General features: G+C 38.8%; 1 protein-coding gene across 1 annotated transcript in view; it reads right to left on the bottom strand.

The window, feature by feature from the left end:
* Positions 1-23,610, bottom strand: part of srgap2 (SLIT-ROBO Rho GTPase activating protein 2) — a 98,513-nt gene extending 74,903 nt beyond the window's left edge. Inside the window, exons 1-2 of the mRNA XM_016470290.1 lie at positions 23,522-23,610; positions 22,169-22,600 (exon numbers count right to left, since the gene is read on the bottom strand). Coding sequence (XP_016325776.1) covers positions 22,169-22,235 — 67 coding nt within the window. The 5' untranslated portion in view covers positions 22,236-22,600; positions 23,522-23,610. The remainder of the gene's footprint in view (positions 1-22,168; positions 22,601-23,521) is intronic.

Here is a 23,610-nt window from a genome sequence, read left to right as displayed (position 1 = left end):
ATTTCCGTCTCACGCTTGAGGTATTCGGCCAATCACAACGCACTGGATAGCTGGCCAATCACAGCACACCTCGCTTTTTCAGACCGATGAGCTTTGTAAAAATCGACGCGTTTCAGAAATGTGGGGCATAGAGGAGAAACAATAATGTACAGTATGTGGAAAATAATGTTTTTTTTTTAACCTTAAACTGCATAAACACATTTCATTACACCAAATATACAAAATAATGTTCTTTTTAGCAGCATCATATGACCCCTTTAAGAGTTTTTATGGCCTTAAATTTGATACAACTAAATTTAAGACTTTTTAAGGACCCGCGGAAACCCTGTCATATGTCCAACAGTATGATAATAACCATGAGAAAAACGTCTGAAGATCACAGAAGATAATATCTGACCGATCCTAATCTGCCCACCTTAACGTGAACATGGCCAGAATACAAGACGTCCAATACATTTATAACCCACAATCCAACCACAAACAGATTAACCAGCTCTACATCCGATCAATAAAAACTCACTTTGGCGTCTTGTTTGTTTTTAAGTGATTGTCAGCGAGCATGGTAACCTGATAGCTACGGGTCAATAAAACAAAGTCGTTTCTGGTCTCTCATCCCAGGTGATGCAAAACGCAATTTGATCTCAGGATGAGCTCTGTGACCCTATCGGCAAAATCTGCTATAATAGAAAATGCCCAAGGCCTGGCGTATATTGACAAAAACCGAACAATTGAGGCAGGACTGCATGATATTGGAAACACTGACATTGCAATATGTTGTTTTTCTGCAATATATATTGTGCTATGAAAACATATGCTGACTTGAATATCTATTATTCAGAGGAAACTGATGCAAAAATAACAGAAATATAAGTTATACTAACATTCACAGATGTGTCAAAAGTATTTAGTGTCACAAATTAAATTTTAAGTAGCTGCGGCAGTAGCTCACAAACCCTGTCTTTGGATCGAGCGGGGAACGTTGTCGAGGTCTGGCCTTGTGTACCATAACTCATTCAGAATTGAGCGGCATTTCCTCCGCTCAGACAAGGCCGACATTATAAGTCCTGTAAAACTTCTAACCCCCTTCCTGCCCTCACACACAGACCTGCATTGTGCTAGCGGGCCGGGCCTGGAGTGGCGCGGTGATTCTGAAGTGCCCAAACTGCCAAGAACATGTGGAGCCTTTTCAGCAACTGCCATTCTAGTCCCTGACCCAGGGGATTTTAGAGCTGCTGACTTGCCAAAATCCTCAGCAAAACATTTGCTTTTGAATAATCAAAATTCAGAGAAGACATTCCAGGGCCACGGTGCTCGCCTGTGAAGATTTAGGGAAGGTACTTCAAGCCCGTTGAATCAATGTACCATTTCTCATCTTAACAAGGTTTATGGCCGTTTGCTTCTTGCAGCTTATTAAATCAAATTCCCACCCTTAGTGATGCAGAAAGCGCGTAGAATTAGGAATGGGAATATTAAGATTAAGGTGTAGAATTAATCAAACTATTCTGGTGTCTTGATTTAATTAATGCTTCATCTAGGACTTTAAATGATTCTCTCTAATTGAGGGAGTTAGTCATTAGACCAAGAAAAAATAAATAAATACATTCTGTTTTTTAAATTTGTCAGAAACCATGATATTTTTGCATCTATTATTTTTTTATTAGAAAAATATATTTAATATATAATACATTTATGGTACTATAATGGTGTTGAGCGATTCTGGAGTCTTAACGATTTTTTTTTTAAATATATATTTTTTTGAATGAACCTCTCCAAACAATTCATTGAGGGAGTAAGTCATTAGACCAAGAAATAAAAAAAAATAAAAAAATAAAATAAATTATGTATTTAAAGTATTATCGTTTCACTCTGCTTTTTAAAATTAGGTCAGAAATCGTGAGATTTGGTAGAAAAAAAGCTGTCTTATATTGAAAGTCATGATAATAATTTGTTTCATGTATTTATTTATTTTTTAAACAAAACCTGAAAACCTGGTTCTGAATGAGAACAGATTCTCCATTCCCAACCCTAAAACATTACACTCACATCCATGAAGATTTCGTGGTGATAGAACAAAATAATCTGGCTTTTATAGGGAGGAAAACTTATCTCTCACAATCTTATTAGATGAGTAGTGCTGACATGATGTTATACAGTCTCATCTACACTCAAGGAGAACAGAGAGGGCAAGAAAGAAAGAGCGGAATCAGAATTAGTTGCTCCAATGACTGCAATCTCTTAAATCACCGGCAGCTTCCTCTCTCCGCCGCCCTTCACTCTTGGGTGGTATAACTCATCCCAGCAGCCTGCAGCGTGTGAGAGTGATTTAGCCACTCAACTGGGAAACAGCAACGTGTCGCTGTAATGACTTGGAGAGTGTCAGGTTTTTCTGGGCTGGGTTGCGGCTGCAACACCGCATACAAGGCGAAATACGACAGTCATTTAGATATGGAGGAAAACCTGCAATTACCAGGAGAGATGGTGCGCTAAAACACACAGCTCAACCGCATACATGGAGGTTGCCGCAACTGCCACAGCCACAGACCTTGTTTAGCATCATTTAGCAAAACAAAGAGGCCATAAAAGGATCCAAGGTAGCTGAAAAAGGCCAAAGGGAAAAACTACCTCTAACTTGTTGGTAATTATCAGCCCATGACCTGTTCATGTAAGATGGATTGTGGGTTTTGCACAATGCCACTGTGCACAAGGTGATGCTTTCTTTGTCCTCACCTTCTACAGCAGATGCACAAACACACAAGAAGTAGGCCAATGCAGACTGAAAGAGAACAAGGGAGGGAGGCTTATAACACCTCAGCAGAAATACACTCTGGCATGCTAAATAATACCTCTGCAAAGCAAAACACCCTTCCAGAAAAGAAGAGGAAAAAGATCCCTCCAGGAATGAAATCTGTTGAAAGTGATTTCAAACCAAGTGTAAATATTTTCATATCTTAATACATGATTATTATATTTTACACCAATATTAGGGATGCACGATACATTGGTTATCAGTTTGTTTTCCGATTGTAGTTTTCTGATATTATCAGCATTAAACATATCACATTAATATATAGATATAACAGGCATATACTGTATATATCACATTTTAGATATGGCTCCATATCTAAAATGTGGCTCCATCTCAAAAACATATCTCCAATGTTTTTGAGAGCTTCCACATAAGACCACAAGAAAAAAAAAGGGCATTCAGATCTTAAGAGCCCATGAAACCGACAAGCAGACTTTTATCTTCAGATCAAATAGTTTAAGCTGCTTTATTGATTGTTATTTTACTGATGCAGAAACCAGCCTGGAAAATTACAAAAAAACATACCAACTAAGACAGCGTTTAATGTGAACTTGTATGCATTCCTGAGAAATACAAGCGAGAAACGACATCTAAAATAGATCTTGACCTGTTTTTTAATCTTGCATGAAAAGCATGCTGATTTATGGCTTGCACTGCAAGTTCGGCAATCCTTTGCGACCGGTTTTACACATTTTTAAGATCCACTGCAATTCCTTTCATTGCAGGATTCTTTTTTTCCACGCTTGCTGGGGAATGTATGGTGCTGCAGCCCCCATGCACAGAAAGCTGCAATGCAGGAGGGAGCGATTGGGACACATTGTTCTAGAAATCACACCGCCTGTTCCTGTGTGTTTAATGAATTGGACGGCACCATAAGGTGACTGCAGATGTTCTATAACACTATGACATATAAGGAGAGATGTCAGATACCATGTTACAATAACAAAAGATGGAGGGCATCATATAGTGATGCAATATTGCTGTGCAAACCTTGCCGTTTTTTTAAGAATCAGGCGAATACCCATCTGGAAAAATGAAAGCTGTCGGCTGTAGCTCAAGCACATTGAGCTATATGAGGAGAAATGAATCTCCCCCTTGGGTTTAATCAGGAGTGGGTCAAGTTGTGGGCTTGAGAAAACAGAATAGCCATTTGTGTCTGCAGCAGGAGGCATGATTATATTTGACAGACTGAAAGAATCAATCTGGCAATAACACAAATGATGAGAACCACAGTGACGTCTGGATACCCAGACCACTTCCCAATGTTACTCAGTGCTCAATACCGTGACAAAAAGTCTCAAAAGTGACACAAAATAAAAATGTGTGACAATATTTTAAATCCCCTAAAAGCTCAGTGTGCATCCATATGCAGTTTTGTCAGGTGTCCTCTTTTTAGTGTGTGTGCTAGTATTTATTACCTGCAACAAAGAACACAGTGGGAGTCATTATGTCTGATTCATGAAAAAAATGACTCTTTCAAACAGTACTTTTAATGAGTCAGTAAAAATGTTCACAAAACTTTTAGAAAAGAAGCAGTCAGTGAGTCACTAAGAGCCGTTAAAACTGGATCACAGCAGTTCACAACTGACTCCCTAACAAAATTAATAAATGGTAAAAAAACACTCCTATATTTTGTAAAAAAAAAAAAATAATAATAATAATAATAAATAAATAAACAAATTAATGGTTAGCCTTTTTTTCCCCCAAACAAACGGAAATATTCTTTAAAAAGTCAATCTTACATGGCACAACTAATTTTACTAAACAACTAGAATAACACCCTACACTCTTAAAAATAAAGGTGCTTCAAAAGGTTCTTCAAGCGATGCCATAGAAGAACCATATTTTGGTTCGACAAAGAACCATTCAGTAAAAGGTTCTTTAAAGAACCATCTCTTTCTTACCTTTTTGTAATCTGAAGAAACTTCTTTCGCCACAAATCCTTTTGTCAAACAGAAAGGTTCTTCAGATGTTAAAGGTTCTTTATGGAACCATTTAGACAAAAAGGTTCTTCTATGGCATCGTGAAGCACCTTTATTTTTAAGAGTGTAGTTAAGTGCAATGTCTGATTCATCAACAAATGACTTCTTTGAACCAGATCTTTTTAATGAGACAGTCAAAAAGATTTATGAAACTCACTTGTGAGTTAGCCGTTTGAATGATATTCAGTCGGTGAATCACTCAGACTCAGAGCTGTTACTGAAATATTCTTTCAAAATACAATTTTACTAAATACAACTAGACAGCACTCCAGTTCATGTAACTTAAATTATCTTAGTCTATATGATAAGCATTCCCTTCATCACAGTACAGTGACTGTTAGAAGGTAAAAGTAAAAAGCTATGAACTGAAGTGCTTCTGAACAACCGTCTTTAACTAGCGATTCTATAATTTGGCAAGTAAAAAAGCCATTTGGCTCCTAAATGTTTCATTTTAGGAGCCAATCGTTCCCAAGTCTTTTTTTCTGGTTCTGCACAATAGTGCAAGATTGTACTTCAATGGCAAGGAGAAAATTCCATGAAGCTCCTCAGAATCCATTGCATGTGAATAATCAGATTTACAAACGCTAAATATCTCCAGATTGTGCACATGGTGGCAAAAGGCAAAGAGAACTACAAAACCTGATTAGCCTGCTGTGATTATGGTAATTATGGTAATGTTGAAATATTTACTTGTGAATAACCACTGTTAATAAAGGAATTCAACATTTTGGACATGTAGAGAGGCTGCATTGTTAGCCTTTGCTGAAGCCAGCTAGAATCAACTGAAGATTTGAGCGGAACAACAATTAACCATTTATTTGTACATAGCATTAAGTTTCCAGAGGCAGCTACCCGGCTGTGTGTAAAGTTGCTTAAAAGATCCCTTGAGATGTGTTTGACTTCCAAAGCCCCCTCCACAAGAGCTTAGGAACACTCAGTCCACAGCGCCTGGAGGTCAGAAAGCTTAGCTTCAATTCCCAGCGACTGACTGGCAATGCAAGATTCAAGTTTTGCATTGGAGAATCAGCATATGTCTGTATAGTATTTCACCTCTACCGAGCTTAAAAATCTACAATGAGACCAAAACAGGAGCAGGATATTGGATCTGCAGGAGGGCTCTTACGAGACCATCTGAAGTGGGCCAGTCGAAAGAAAAAGGGGGAATGAATCTGTGTTCATTTACACTAACTTAATAGCCAAGAGACTGCAAACATGTGATGGTATTTCTCTTAAATGCACTGAACTACTGAGGTAAAATCGAATTAAAATGTCATCGCTTTGAAAGAAAGGTCAGTTGATCTGTTTTAAAAGCAAATGGGGCAGTTATTTTTGCTAGATAAATACATACAAGCCCATTCCAGAGCAATGGAGTCAGAATGCCAAATGAGGCAAAGCTTGTGAAGCTGGTAGGGGGAGAAGAACGACCTCAGTATCGCATTCATATTCACAGTCTACTACACATTAGCTGCAACAAAGCAAATACCACTCAGACGGACCAACACTTGTTGACGGATGCTTGGGATTGAGCTCTGATCACCGTTGTGCCATTTGTCCAAGTGTTCCACAGCAACATAATGTATTAGATTGTTACTAGCCATTGTGGTAGGGTGTCTACTGTTGCCATGGAAATGCCGACGGGCTCAGGGCCGCCGAAGAGCAGAGGTCAGTAGCGAGATGCCAGAATCCCCACCACCCCCACCCCCAACAGGCGTCATTAAACAATGCAAAGTGGACACAGAGTGAGTCTGGGAGTCCAAGAGAAAGGCTGGCATTGATGCACTGCGTATGTATTCAGCTACTGCGGTCGTAAAAAACAATAACTGTTCCACTGTAAGATATTGTAGAAAGACAATGGCTGTGTTTTGAAGCCACACCCTTTTCTTCTTGTGGCTTGAGGAACTAGGAGGACGAAGGATCTGGCTCTTCCGAGCTGAACAAATAAGATTGGGCCACATGATGGATATTCCTGCAGTAGAGGGGTCGTGTTATCAGAGAGGCCTTGAACAGGGCAGTAACAGCCAATGCAAACAAAGTGAAAGCTAACCTCTCCATCGTCCACCACAAAACTCCCTGGTCTCTTCCCACAAACCTATTTTCATGGATCTCTAGCTCGTGGTATCAGGCAGCTCTGTTTGTTATTGAAGTCGAGGGCAGAGGCTCACCTATTAAACGTTTGCTTTGGGTTTCCCTATACTGGCCAGACAATAGAGAGGAGGATGAAAGAAAGTGAAAGGAGATGTTTGGTGGCTTCTGCTGCCTGCTTTGTGTTTTCTTCGTCAGCTGCTTAATTATTGATGCACTTGTCACACTGCTAAGGGTGAGGGGAAAATGTACTTTCAGTGAGTAAGAGAATCCAAACACACACACACAAAATACTGAGATTTCTTCAACAAGTGATAAGTTTCATCTGGTACAGTTTGATATAGTCAGCTTGATTTAGCCATATTTCATTATATTTTTGCTTTGAATGAAATAAAATAGTTCATTTAGATGTTAATCAATGAAGCACTGACAAAACAATTTAACAGTCTATTGAGTTTTCTATTCTAGTTCACCTAATGAAGGATAAACAGACCTTAACCACCAGGGACCAGCGACCCCAACCCTTAACCAGCTATACACATCAGAAGTGATGTAAAGAGGAAGCCGCATTGAGTGATGTAGTAAACACTGCACACAACTAATTGTCTGCAAACCATTTGAGCTGTCAAGACTAGACGTGCATAACGATTGAAAGGGTCAATTTTAAACTGCCAGTCGGGTCACCAAAAAAAAAACAAACAAAAAAAAAATGTACAACCTTTTCCCCACATGTGTGGTAGTAAATTTGTTACATATGCAGAATACATCACACCTTGAATGTAGTGGATGAACAGCAAGGTCTGGTGTACAGAGGAAAAGATCATCTATTATTTACTGAGAGACAAACAGTCTGTGAAATACAACGCAGTTTAATTCTACCAACAGAGATGACAAATCTGAATGCTTTCTCATATACAATCTGAAGTGGCAATGGCAGCTATGTCCATATGAAAATAAAATCCACTCAAACATCACAAATCTGATTAAATGGAAACAAAATATTCCATTGAAGTAGATGCCATATCTGTTTTTTAGACATGCTGTAAAAACAGACACTGCCTACTAGAAATACAACTATCACAATGATATAACTACCATATACATTGACCCCTAGGAAGATACAAGCTACTGATCATCTGTAACATGTCTGCTATTTCCTGACTAAATAATGTCTGCTTCAAAATGGCAGGCTGGAAAGGAAGAATGCTGTGATCCCAGCATGCATTCGTTTTTCTGGACCACCTTTAAATGTTCATTTTATCTGAAGAACATTAAAGGGAGACTGGAAACACATCCAACCAGGAAGCTGTTTGATGTCGCTGAGCTCAAACGCTACAACTGTATCTGAACTTTAGAGCTCTCTCTCTCTCTATCTGCAAAAGACACAAGCCAACTGCCTTCTAAGTTGACACCCTAGCTATGTAATGGAGCCTCATAAGTGAGCAAATTGATTACTACGTTTTGGAACAGAGCAAACATCATCTCAATGTAGGGCTGTGCGATTAATCGAAATCGAATCGCGATCCGTCTAATATAAATGAATGTAAAAACAAAAAAGCAATTTATAATCGCATCATATGAAACATGTTTATGACTTATCCGTCTAGCAAAAGGGCTCTGTGTTTCGCATGACTATGTTACACTGGTTTCAGAGGCTACTGGAGGGTGACATATTATCATGTCATAAATTATACAGTGAGCTCCTGAGAAATAACTTACAGTTATGTAATTAAATCATATAGCACTATAAGAGATTTCTTCAGCATTCCAGTGTTGGGTCAGATGGCCGGACCTCCTTAGTGTCAAGAATAATTACCTCCCACTCCAATGGGGCCTTTGTAAAGTGACGGGGTAAAACAGACTCATGGAGAGAGAGCGAAAAATACAAGGAAAGACAGAGACAGAGCACATGTTTACATCTGTGGAGAGGCAGTGTAAGCGCATGTGAGAGTTTGGGTGCCATGAGTTGTTGCGGAATAGGCTTAACATAAGCACATCAGCTTATAAGTTTATGTCTGAGCACTAGTGTATGCCTATAATGTTTCTGAGGTGTGAAACATTTATGGAAAAAAGAAACGTATGCTCATAATCTGAAAACATAATCGGGGCGCATTGCGAAATGAGGAAATGAGTGACTGACGACTGCTTACAGAAGGGTGGATTTGTTCAAATCTTCATGCAAGCGTCACGGATCACCTTTAAAGTCTTTCTGTGTTTAATGATGCCTTCAAGTCATGTCAGAATTATCAAATTTAATCATATTGTGGATGAAGGATGTCAGCTGGCACTCAAAGTACCAAAAAGTAACCATAGGAAACCAACATATAAAGATAAGAGGCTAGAAAAATCACACTAAACTGCCACTTAGAGGAAAAACTGTAGAGGCCCACTGTTTTCCAACGGATTTACATTTGATCATTGACCACACTGGCATTTGTGACTGTTTCATGGTGAGAGCGCTGTGGTCAGGGATTGCAGTATTTACGAACTGCTTAACTGTGAACTATTCTCCCTAGTAAAACAGCAGCAACAAAAATGTACATGACATAATGTCAATAATTCAGATTAGTGCATTTGAGTGCATCTGAAAGCACAAGGAAACTCTAAATAACTTTGCTGGCAGGCAGCATATGACAGATTAATATATATAGGCCTATATATATCTTTTTTTTTTTCTTATAAAAAGCCAGAAGTAAAACATTTTGTTTAACAAAAAATAAATAAAATAAAAAAGAAATAAATAAAAACCTATTTGGCAAGTAGGAAGTCTGTGAAAATATTACTATATTTTACCTTATTTGACCCCTAAAATCATTTTCGTTGGTTTAACAGGTTAATTCAGTCGTATTAAGCAATATTTTTTCTTGAATAAAACCAGTTCACTGAGATGTTACCACATAATGCTGATTTTAGGTCACTGAACAAACTGTTGCTTTTCATGTATGTTATTTCTCTGCTTGTTTGCAGCAGGACGTGTTTATACACGTATAGTTGCATAACCCATAATTTTCTTGTAACTGTATATGTATTTAGCAGTTACACCATGCAAACTTTGTACTACACAGGAATATTTCAAGATGCGTCAAAATATGCAAAACACACTAATGGGCAATACAATTCTGGAGCAATAAAATGATAAACATTTGCAGCACACCCTGGAGTTGTATCTCGGTTTAATTATCATCTCTGGGTGTATATTAATTGAAGCAGACGTGCAGTCAATGTATAAGCTGGATAGAAGTCAAAAACAAGTACCAGCACACAGTGGGGCTGTGCGAACACTTCAAAGGAGCACAACCTCCTCCATCCTTTAAAATAAGCCAGTAAATTACTATGTAAGGAGGAATATTGTGCAAAACAGACTGTGCATGAAGCAAAGGAATGATAGTCTCAGGTTTGGCTCTCATTATGGAGTCATGTGCAGGGTGAGCGGACATCTGGTTTGAGTAAAACAAAGTTAGAGTCTAGAAAGCCAACGGCAGGCTGAGATCTGCCTGTCCCCGACTCACAGGAACCTCCAAGGGTTGCTCATCAAGGGTCTGTGGGTATTCCAAAACACACAATGTTGGTTTCAGTGTATGCATCCACTCAATGGCTCAGTCCACAGATAGTGAAGTTAATGTGCATTTATTTTTCTTTCCTGCCAAACGCACACTACAAGACTGAAGTCTGCAACAGGTCTGGTCCTCATATCATAAAAAAAAAAATCTCAGTAAAATAATTAAGTTATTGAAAATAAAACCTTAAGTCATTTGCCATAAATTTGTATTATTCATGTAAAAATCAATCAATCAATCAATCCACACAATATGAGTTATAATTTATGAATTAACAATTCATGATAAAAAACATTTAACAATGAAAAATATATTGAAAATATATACCATAAAATATAGATTTTATATATTTCAATATATAATGCTCTATAAAAAAAAGTTTATAAGCGTGTCTGCAGCAGTGCAGAGATCGTTTCCACACAGTCTATTGCTGCGCTGAAAGTGCTGAATTAAAGTAACAGCCCATTGTTTTCAGTAAATATGAACATGGATTGACACAGCATAAATATTGGACTGCGGTCCCTTTAAGAGTTTATCCACGGACCCAATATACTGTTACACAACATGCGTTCTCTTTCTCAACTATTTAATGTTCCAAAACTGACTGTGTCTAACTGACTGACGCTATTGCCTGTGCCGCTGGTAACAAAACGGATCGGCTCGAAATCGGAAAGAAGTGAGACTGACCGGCCGATCACCGATCCGGGCCGATCATGAGGAAAATCGGCCAATTCCGATCCCTGGCTGATCGATCGGTGCATCTCTATTTAAATGCAAAAGAAAAGGCAGTAGAAGCTGTCTATTTCTGTCAATGGTAAGTTTGTGATAACATAAGAAAAGTAGTTTAAATGTTTTGCCACTTGGTTGAGCAACTTAATATATAAATCTAGAAGTAAATGCAAAAGTAAAAAGCATTGAATAATGTGTTGCTTATATTTATTGTGTTTAAACATGTCTGTTAAAGATTGTATTACTGTACTGTGTAAAAAAGGCATTGCAACGCTGAAAAAGCATTTTCAGTGACAATGTTTGGATTTGAAATCAAAATAATGGATAAATGATGTGTTTGTGGTAAACAGCCACGGATCAGTAGTGGAATCCTGGGTCCTGTGTGAAAGGACAGTCCGTGCTGCTTCCCCTCTCACAAGAGTCACCTAAGAGGGGAATTCCCCCCATTTTCAAAAATGAAATTCAGGCCCTGAATAAATGACTAAAAATCCTTTTTTGGAGTATCACTATAAATAGTTATAAATGATAAAAAGAAGGCTTTAAAAAGATCGGTATCGGCAGATACTGCTTTCTGTGATCGGTGATCGGCCTCAAAAATCCTGATCGGAGAACCCCTAATTGTGGGCATACCGTTGCGTAGCTACATTATCTGAAGTTCAAAGCAAAGCTGGGCTCATGAGGAGGAGGAATTTGGCTCTTTGAGCCTACGCTCACATGGTGCGTACAGAAAAAATCAAACTGAAAAATGCTTTGACACTTTGGTACACCTAAAATGGCTCCAAATCATTTGTGCTAGCACATCAGAATACAGATGAGGCATACATTTGGCTCATCTCCTCTACCCCAACATCAGATCAGTGCAAACCTGAGCATGTTTGTGGAGGGGGGAACCAAGAGAGACCACATATTAAGAGAAAAACAAAGATCAGTGATGAATTGCTTCATTAAAAAAGCATTAGTAGAAGTGTGACCCAGTCAGACAAGCCTTGTCCCTGCTGCATGGCTCATGGCAATGGTGCAGTGTAGCACCTCATTTCCAATGCTGAAAATCCTGCTGATATCTTATACCTGATGACTGTATTCTGTGGTGTGGATTTGGGCTAATGATTAGGCCTGTATCTCCGCCAATATTCTTCATTTACAGCCAAAAAGAGCTTGTCTGCTTGAGCAGTTATACTGTAAACACAGTAGAAATACATAATATAAAAATTCTGGCTGAGATATATCTTAAAATAAAAGTGTCAGATTTGATCTAAATATCTAAAAAAAAATTAAAAAAAATATGAAAATAGAAAACAGCAATTAAAAACCCATTACTGGCCAGTTTTTTCAATAATCAACTACTGCTAATTGTAAAAAATAAATAAATTAATTAAAAATAAATTAATTAAAATAAACAAACAAATTAATAAGAAAATTTAAAAAATGGAAAAGAAAAATAAACAGATAAATGAGACAAATAAGAAAAATAAACAGATAAATCATGAAATAAATAAATAAATAAATGGTATTGCGTCCCTAAGGCTAAGCACTCAGAAAAGGAATGACAACCATACAGACTCCCCCTTAAAGCATACACTCAACTCTCGTGGTTAGTAATGAATTAAAAGCCACTGAATAGCTATATCATTAAAAAAAACATTCAATCTAAAATGAAATGATGTGAATGATGTAAAAGGCACAGAGAAGACTCATGTGGTAAAGAACAGTGAGATAAATGTTCAATCTTGGGGAGAAGATATTCTACTTGTCAGACATTCGTGATCAGAGTTGACAGGAAAATAGATACCAACAAAAGTTTTGGTTTGGAGGAAAACCATGTCTGTGGTACTGAGATGAAGGCAAAGTTTAATTATGCTGAAAAGAGACACACCTAATATCATTCTTACACCCATAAATTTACAAAAGATGAAGGTAGGTGTCTTGTTTTTGGCAGCCAATATTTTTTCCAGTCTACAGCACAAAGAAATAGTCAACAACAAGACATTTGAGAGTGAATGCTGAGGATGGTAGAAGTTACATCGTTCTTCACACAATCCCACAATTCTGTATTCTTTACTAACTCAATTTCACAGCTCACCATTGTTTAAACCATTAACTATAAACCAAGGTGGATTAAAACAGTATCCAGCTGGATGTCGAGTAAGGAAGTGAGCCAGAAAGCCATGTAGCGGTCAGTAACTGTAATCAAGAACCGGCCTAACAGAGGCAGGAAACAAAGCAGGCCTTAACACAAAGAAAAAATCTGTTTCCTCTCCTGACCCAAGGGACTTCTCAGACATCCAATACCTCAGTTTCAATTGTTTTTCATTTAGGCTGGGTTTATTTAGAGGAACTGCTGCCCTTTATTTACTGACTTTTAAATTGAGGATATGAATATGCTTTTGTTGATGTACAAGGCTTTTTTATAGCTCCTCGCTTATTCTGTGCATTTCTAAACCTGAAAAGTTTTTGTCCGTCTTGTAGTCCAAGTTTTTCTACATTTTGGATCATATTTACAAGCAATGCAGAGCCAAGACGTGGATATACAAGATATAATATAATTATTACACAGGCAATATAGCCTGTGGTCTCTCATTAAACTGTCTCTACACTGAAGTATGCCATATGGAAATTAATACAAAGCAGAAAACAACATACCCAAGTGTGTGGTCAACCATGTGTTAAAACGTCATGTGTTTGCAATTATTAAAAGTCTGGTTAAGAAGGGTGAAGGGGAGGGGGAGGAAAACACCAAAAAACAATGTGTCATATTTCATCCTGACTGACAAACCGTCATTTCAGGAGTTGCGAGAAAAGTAGGAGTGAGCAGGCCAAGAAAAAAGAACAATAGAAGAACAGAGACCGCTTTGGTCCTGCAGTTCTACACAATGCTCTTATTGTTAGTCCAGAACCACAGCAGATCTGGAAAGAAAGGAGAAGGAGAAAGAAAAGACACCGGTCCTCTCCAAAGACGGTGATCCTGACTCATGTTGCACATTCCTACAGGTCTCAGGTCTGTTGCCGTGCGAGACGTGGTCTCTGTTCTCACAGCGGCCAGGCTTAAATGAGCAGAGGAACTGAAACATCCTTTGGGAAAAACCAAGTAGAAAATGCTTCCTCATTTTAGTAACTTATTTTCTCAGAGACACTCCACAGAGTCAAAGAGAAGATGTTGACAAGGTGCGTTGCGTTGAGCTGCCATTCGAATTTTGCATAGCGGACAAGCTGATGGAGGAATGAGTCCGTTGGCAGTATGCAAATATCAGCATAAATACCACTAGATTAATTCAAACTGAGTCACTGTTCAAGCTGACAAAGAGCTAAAGACAGTCATCTTAAAGGCACAGTTCACCCAAAAAAATGAAAATTCTGTCATTATTTACTTTCTTTCTTTTGTGGAACACACAAAAAAAGATGTTTGTATAATGACAGTGAATGGGGACCAACTCAAAAAAACAAAACAATAAACAAGCACAATAAAAGCATCATAAGTGTATTCAATAATCAACTGAAAGTGAAAGTGACGTGACATGTGGCCAAGTATGGTGATCCATACTCAGAATTAGTGCTCTGCATTTATCCCATCCAAAGTGCACACACACAGCAGTGAACACACACCGTGAACACACACCCGGAGCAGTGGGCAGTGCTGCAGCGCCCGGGGAGCAGTTGGGGGTTCGGTGCCTTGCTCAAGGGCACCTCAGTCGTGGTATTGAAGGTGGGAGAGAGCGCTGTACATTCACTCCCCCCACCTACAATCCCTGCCGGTACGAGACTCGAACCCGCAACCTTGGGTTACAAGTCTGACTCTCTAACCATTAGGCCACGACTTACCCCTAAACTACTGCTAAACATAAAAAATAAAGTGTCCCATATGCATATAAGTGGCCCATATGATTCATTAACTATATTCCATATGTTCTGAAGCCAAGCAATAGCTTTGCACAAGAAATACACTAAGAAAAAAGTCATGGGTTTCAAAAGAAAATAGGGTAAAAGATGACATTATTTTTCAGTAAACGCTCCTGAAGTGTGCAATTTTGCACAACTATGGGGTTGCCCTTAGTTGCACAAAAATTGCACACTTAACCTTCATTTGCAAATAATAATATCCAAATAATGTCCAAACCACTTTATCAAGCAATTTGTACTTCCGTTTGGTGCTTCAACATACGTTTTTTTTGGGACTATCAATAAGCAACCATTCAGATGATGTTGCATGATGTTGCACCACTTTCAGCAATTCTGTGTGCAACAATTCTTAAATCATTTCAATACTAACATTTATGGGTGTGTACTTTAATTATTTGCCCCACTCTTCCTTGTGGAAATCCAACAACCTCAAAGGAGGAACTAATGGAAAACAGCTATGTATGTGACAAGCAATCCATAATTAGCACTTCTTAAAAGGTAAGCCCCTTCCTGTCTGGTATCCTCCAATCAGAACAGCCGGAACATAAGGAAGTATATCCAAAGTGTGCACTCTGACCTCTTTCGTTTGATCTGCTCTTTAAATTTTAAAGATTGACCGAGTAAAAATGACTGTTCTGGGTCTTAGAATTAACCTCACAGTCTGTTTTGACGTCACCGACTGGCATGTGTTCTACTGCCATGCAGAATGCAAAAGTCCACTAAAATCAAGACTGGCCATTTCAGTCTGACAAAGAAGTAGATGGAAGACAGAATGTAAATGGTTTTCCACTTTGCAGGCTCTCTCCAACCCTCCCCCACACCTTCCCATGGCTGAACGCCGGGAAAGTGCTTGATGACTTTACCGTGCCTGTTTGAAGGTCTGCTGGACTTCAGGACATTTAGCATGGACTGACAGAGAAATCACATTATTTAGTCCAGCGTTACGGGAGATGAAATGCCATCAGGCCATGAAAATGAGCATGTGTGCATGAATTGCATGCTTGCTAATATTTAGAAAAATAAAAAGGAAGGTGGTTTGGAAATAGCTGGTCCCTGAGCATGTTTGCAAGCAGAAGCAGGTTCATGATGGCAGGTAAACGGAGCATCCATCTTCCCTTGATCTTCATCCGTATGCTTGTGATCCAGTTTGGCAGAGTTTTAAAATTTAGATTGGGATTCACCTGGTGTTCATTTGTTGAGAAGCACAGCGGGAGATTAATTAGAGGGAATAGAAAGTCGATCCAGGCATTTTCATTTCCACAGTAAATTATGCTGATGCAGTGCAAACAGTATAATGGAGTTTTGAGGGGTGTGATTTCGGTCTCATTCCTTCCTATTATATGTCAGGTAACAGTTTTGTACATCTAGTCGTGTGCATCCAGAGGGATCGGGCATCTGTTGTCAATTATGACCTTTATGTTGTGTCCACAAACATTACGCCATGTGTCTGTCTATTGGTGAACTGAGGGAACCAAAACGTTCTCCTGCATCTGAGGCATTTAGTACATAACAGATGTTGGAAACACAGATGATTAATTGGTTAAAGAGCTCTCTAAAGTGAATGCAAGTGTGAGAACAACTACAATGGTATGAGAAAAGCTGCAAAGACCAATTCCTACAAGAATGAGTTGTCTCTCTTACAGATAGAATTTGGCCTCCACTGTTAATCAAATAAATGATAAAAACTTAGATCTGGACCAAATCAACAAGGTATCCTGATTACAGCAGAGACCTTCACCCTGATCCAGGATAAATCCCTCAGGGCTGGTCCTCTGACAGGAAGTCCAGAAATCGGGGGTGAGTTTCCAATTCAAAAGCACACAATAGCAACAATACATGTGTGTTGTGCACTGTCTCCCCCTCCTTCCTCTCCTCTTCTTCCTTAAACAAACATCCTTCCTGGGGAAGATTATTTCAGATCAAGTCAGCATTTCCACATAAAGAACATTTGCATACTGTATATTCTAGCACCATACCAGGCACACCATCCATTCCACGGACTCATTAAGTGCTAAAGTGGAGCGTCTTGGCCGGAGCAGGAGCCACGGATCAATGCTGGCCAGTTCTAATTGAGGAACACTCATTATGGGAAGGGTATTAAAAAGGACAAGAAGAGATTAGTGGAAAAGTAACGATTCATTGCAGCTGCAGCATGGGTAAACAAAGGCTGATGCAGAGCCGTAAACCTAAAAGACTTTCTCATCATCGACCTCGCAGATTAACTGAACATATTGGGATGGGTTGGAAGAGGCGCTGCTGTTTTTTTAAAAACCAACCAAGCCATAACTTTGGAGTGACCACTAACAAGCAATGCCATTTAAACACATCCTTCAAAGTAGGGCTGCACGATAAATCGCATGCGATATTTAAAGCGCATCTTGTCAGAAAGCCGGTTCTGTAATCAGCGGTAAATCTCCATCACCTGCGTGCTTTCACATTGAGCAGCATTAACTACACAGAGCCGTTGTTCACTGAGGAGCTGCACAAAACCACGTTCATATTCGCGCGATTTTTTGTGCAGCTCGTCAGTGAACAACGGCTCTGTGTAGTTAATGCTGCTCAATGTGAAAGCACGCAGGTGATGGAGATTTACCGCTGATTACAGAACCGGTTTTACTGATAAGATGCGTGTTAAATATCGCATGCGATTTATCGTGCAGCCCTACTTCAAAGCAATATCTAACCAAAATGGACAAAAGCCAGTATAGAGTTGATGTATAATAGGTATCACAATGAGATCATAGGGGTAACAGTGGCTAACTAGGCCTAGTTATCCAACCAATTCTATCCCTGTAGTCATATAAAAATCTGTATTCATATAAAAATCTGTATTCATTATTTTTTTACTTTATTGATAAGATTTACTTATAAAAATGTTTTTTAAAAACTCTCTCATTTGTCCAAGAAATGATTTACTTATTATTTATAAACAGGGACATTGCACAACCAATGCTGACAATCTCTGAACATCAAATATCAGCCAATTAATCAGCTTGGTCAATATATAGATCACTAATGTTCACACGTCATGATGTCTCTCATTGGATCAGCCTCTGAAACTTTCACTCTCCTCAAACAATCAATATCACTCTGTCTGCTCAAAGCACCAGATGTGTGAAAACACCAAACCGCTGCTAATGAAACCAAGTGAAGGTTTTCTCATTCCATCTCTTTTTGCCAAATAACAGATGCTTGGGTTGTGAAGACTCCACTATTTCGCTTGTCAGCAGAAGCACATGCTGCTGCAGAATTAGAAATGAACAGTCAAAGAGTGAGATCAAGAATACAGAGAATGAAAACCAGAATATAGTATGAAACTGATCAAAAGCAACGGTCTGTTTTGGGCCTTACGTGCTGTGAAACTGGATGAACGCAGTGATTACTGACATTCAAGCAGGGAAATATGAGGAACTCGGCCGAAATATGTTGAGAAGGAAAATGTTAGTAGGCTTTTGCACCCTCCCCCCAAAACACCATCAGCACTTCAAACAGAATTCAACAGTGACCTACATACATATGCGTCAAGTTACTATTAAAATCAACGAATCTACAAAAATTGCCTGCTCTAATCCATTTTGCACAATACGGTTTCTCTGCCATCTCTAAATTACAGGAACTAATGGAAATGTCCATCTTTAAATCTTCATTAAAACAATCTCTCCAAATGCTTCTGGTTCTTTTTCCATTGTTAAAAATACATCAGGCACAGCACATAAAGAGGGGCAAAGCATCTTCCTGGCTTTTCTTTTTTTTTTTTTTTACAACTGATGCCAATTAGAGCAGTCAATCATTTTGTTTCCCACAGCTTCAGAAAGCTCTTATACACATAGTCACTTTTCAAATGCTTGACAGGCTCACTTCCCATGTCTGAAGGATTATAGCTACATTATCTAATCCTTCCAAACAGCCGTGGTAAAAAAACAGTTGTACATTTCCTGCCAATCCTTGGAAACGTCAAGCCCAGTCTTCCATCTCTTAGCTCTTACCTGAGCCATAAGTGAGCCTTTGAGTTGGTTTCATTTGTGATTCCTTTATAAAAAATCTGAATGGAGAACCCAAGGTATTGAGATGTGCAGAAAAGAGTCAGATCGTTGAGATACTGTTTGCCTGAAGCCTATGTATTCATTGGATTTTAATAGCTTATAGCACCAACTCCAGGGCACTGAGAATAAGAACATGATTTTGATGGAAAAACTATGTTCCGCATCAAGCTGATGTTAATCAATGATAATCCAGTTAGAAATGTACGCAGCTTTGATGTGTCTCTCTCTGACTTCTCCAGTTTCAGATTTTCTCCTCATATCTGGTTGCCTCAGCACAGAAATAGATCACCAAGCAATTACTGCTTCCTCTTCTGCCACTAATTCATGACAGATTATTTAGCCAAATCAGCGATGTTTCACTAGGCAAGGCAAGGCATTTTTCAGTGTGCGCCTCGCAATTCCTGAGAGAAGAAATCATTCCTATTATTGTTTCTTTCCAGATCCTGTCATCTCAAGATATTTGAGCAAACTGATCCACAAGCATTTTTTCGTTCAGAAATGGCAGAGTAATAGGGATTTGCTTGTGGGGGAGGCTGGGGGTTCAAATTGGCAAGAGAAAGTGATATGACACAGCATCCAGAGAGAGGAGCTGGAGGAGGAACAATAGTCAAAATGAATATCAGGTTTATAGATTTACATTTACTTTATAAACTGAAACGGTCTCTCTTAGCATGAAAGCATCAATGTGTTGGGAATAACATTTCTCAGGGATGTGAATGCAATTATTATTCAATTCTGCAGTTCATCTGTAAAAGACACTAAATAAAAATGATGTAAATTTAACAACTTAACTAAGGCTGATAAAAAAATGGCAACAGTTACTATTGACAACCAGGTTATCCATTAAGGGACCAATGAATTTCCATCACTTTTCCAGCCATTTGTGATTAGTGGAATAGATTTTTAAAATCTTTTTTATAAAGATGGCAGCTCACATTGAAAATGAATGATGTATGAAATATTAATTTAGTGATTATTTTAATTATGCTAGATTTTTTTTTTCATATAGCCTAACTTTTTTTTTAATGATATTGCAACCCTCTAGTGGGCCCTGGCTCCCTTTGTTGAAAACCAGTGAGCTAAGCATAGCTATAAAAATTTATATTTGGTAATTGTAATGATTTTTTTAATGACTTAATAAGATTTAATTAATTTCCATTACTTTTGGCATGGAAATCACTATTTTTAAAATTCTCTAAAACGTCCTTATTTACTTGTATTCCATGATCATAGCATAGGTACTGGAGCAAATTACAACCATTAAAACTAACACAACTCTACTAAAATACACTTTCTACTTAAATCACAACAATGTAAAATCATAACCATATATACAAACATTTATTGAACTAAACAAACAAACAAACAGCTAAGATGGCTCGCTGGTCTTAGCTGGTTTAAGATGGTCTCCAGGCTGATTACCTGAAAAGCTGACCAAACCCCCTTTAAAACCAGCCAAAATCCAGGCTGGGACACTAGCTAAAACCATCATACCAGCTTAGGCTAGTTTGAACTGTTTTAGCTATATTTCCATCCAAAACTTACATTTAAAGGGGTCATATGATGCGATTTCAAGTTTTCCTTTCTCTTTGGAGTTTTACAAGCTGATTGTGCATAGATAAGATCTCTGAAGTTGCAAAGACTAAAGTCTCAAAACCAAAGAGATATTCTTTATCAAAGTTAAGACTCTGCCACTCCCCCCTAAAATGGCTCGTTCTAACACGCCCCCACATATCTACCTCACTATGTGGAAATATTTGCATAATGCCGCCCAAATGTGCACACAAAGAAATAAGGCATGGTTTCAGTAACCACAGTTAGTGTTGATGCAGCCATGTCAGAGAGACGCTGTGTGTTGAAAAATAATGTGTTTTTTGAACATTAAAGCATGTCAACATATTCTGTTACACCAAATACACAAAATAATGATATTTAAAAAAGCATCATATGACCCCTTTAAACACCCTAAACCAGGTTCATGCTCTGTTTAGCGATATTTATGTCACAATGACCTACTTGAATGAAAACTCTCATAGATGAGAAACTCACTGGCTCTCATTAAAGGAGCTTTTCCCCACACTTAACAGCAACAGGCAGGGCTCATCAGTTGCTCAACTCAAAGTGCCAGTGACCGGGCAAATGCACAATAGAGCAGGCACACATAACGGCGTGAATAACGTGATAGCGAGCTTCACTAATGAAGTGAATCATTCAATTCGTCTTTCAGTTAAACACAGCTTCGTTTTGCCTCATCAGACAGATGTTTCTATGGGAACGGAATCCCTCCAGTGAGAAAAAAAAACACGCGTTGCGTACACACACAGGAAACAAGCGCGGTGTATTGTTACAATTACTTCATGAAATACTACATTGCTACTCAGAATACGAGAAAACATTCTCTAAGCCTTCAGACTAACACTTTAAAACGGTTACCACAGCGCAGTATGAACAACATTAATGAGGTTACAGCCATAACCGAACTGTCACCGAGCATCACACCTTTACTTCAGTCACGCTCAGTAGGAGCCAAGGCACAACAGTTTTCGGTCAGATAAAATTCAAAACGGCTTTAAACGTGTTGCTTAAGTCCCTGACCTACTGTAAAACATCTATGTCAGCCAACCTGACATGTTTCAAAAATCAATAGCTTGAACACAGCACCACACCAGCTCGCACAGAGACACGCAGGGCAAAAGAAAACGCCCTGCCTTGTCTATACGTACAACCTACACAAGCTGACTGAAGGGAATAATACAGAAAAACAGCACAAACGTCACATAAATAACATATTTAATAGCAAAACCCAGTTTGAGTTAGTATCTATTGACAATATCGCTTCTCACACAGGCGACTGACTGACCGACCGATCGCACATCTATCATTCCGTTTGGACACATTGCCACATGTGGAGAAGAGCTAGCATTGTTTCTCACATAGTCAAATAAATAGCGTTTTTCTTCGGTAATACGACTGCGTTTGCACCACTTGCACTCATACATATACACTGTAACCTATCCAACAAGAAACACAATGGTAGCCGTGTAGGAAAGCACATTAGCGACACAATTCACTTACCTTTAACTTGCGTTTCATATTCAGCTATAATCTCCTTGTCCTTTCGGAATTTAGCCGGAGACGTCATATTGATCTAAACGAAATAAGTCCTGTCACAGCGAGAAACACCGCGGAACAAACGCCTCTTCGCCCACAGATATCCAGCGATTTTGTAGGAATGGAAAGGAGTGGATGGGTATTGTCTCCTGCCAATGATCAATCACGCCGCATTATTAGCTGGAGCTGCCGTTGGCTTCCTAGGTCGAATATGTCCGTGACAGCACGTGAGGAATGAAGCAAACAAGAAGAGTTTCATCCCACCGTTCACTCACACTGGATACGAGCGACCAGACGCAGCGCCTTCAAAAGTTCCAGCCTTCCTCCAGCGGTCAGACGCGTGAGTGAGGCTAGTCTTCTCGGGGCAGGATGAAGGCATGGATTCCCAGCATCACACTGCGCACAAACAATCGGGGCAGAGAAAAGTTCACTGGATCAGATTTCTAAAGGCTACTTCCTTCCAGTAAACTTCCTCAAACTATTTTCACTTTCTTTCATTTGTTTAAAACAGACGTTCAACCTCATCAAAGCACCTCTTTACAATGTTTAGGTATGAAAAATATAATATGACGCCTAATGTGGACACAAAAACTGATATTATTCTGGTATTTGACAATATTTAGTACTCCGTGATAAAAACAAGCATAACACTCAGTGTCTACTGCATGAAAAACTGGTTTATGAAAACATTAATAATGCACGTGCAATATACTGATTAGTCAGTTTTTGTCATTTGCATGAGTAAGTAGTGGTAAATTGTATTGAGATTATTTTCTGACATTTCTAACATTCCTCAAAGATACTTGATACATAACAATATGGCTTCAATTCAAAAACACATAATTTCAACCCAAAGTGTGGAGAATCATTCTGACATGCTGCCAGTTATGATTTTATATCTAAGATGATCAAAGAAAATTAAAATGTCCAATCCTGACAACATAACTGTTGCCATAGGATAAGAAACCCCTAAAACAAATGTATCCAGTATATTGGACACATAGAAAAGATGAGGTTAAAGAGTACTTTAACGCTGTCATAAATTGTAAAACGCGTTTAAATAGAGGCTGCCAATCTTGAAGACTGCAGGGTCGTTGGGGACTATAAATCACCAGTCCTAAAATGAAAAGAGGCTATGAGCAACAAGAGGGAGTTTGTCGAGTAACGTGATGTGAAAAGCAGAGGCCCCTGGTGACTCTGAATAGTTCAGGGCTCTCTTTATGAAGATTCCTGCATTTCATCCGGACGATTGCGGAGGTTTCTCGTGCCTAACGCACCCCATCATATACTGTTCAATTGAATCTATCAGCCACTTACCTTAAAAGGCGATTTCCATGTCTAAAATCGAGTTTCATTTACCAGATTCCTCCCTCAAGACTCACTGTTACGCTTTTCTCTGAATATTC

Source organism: Sinocyclocheilus anshuiensis, unplaced genomic scaffold (genome assembly GCF_001515605.1).
Source record: "Sinocyclocheilus anshuiensis isolate Anshui unplaced genomic scaffold, SAMN03320099.WGS_v1.1 scaffold1640, whole genome shotgun sequence".
Classification (NCBI taxonomy): domain Eukaryota; kingdom Metazoa; phylum Chordata; class Actinopteri; order Cypriniformes; family Cyprinidae; genus Sinocyclocheilus; species Sinocyclocheilus anshuiensis.
Note: the sequence above shows the minus strand (reverse complement) of the source record. Positions and strands in the feature narration are given on the sequence as shown.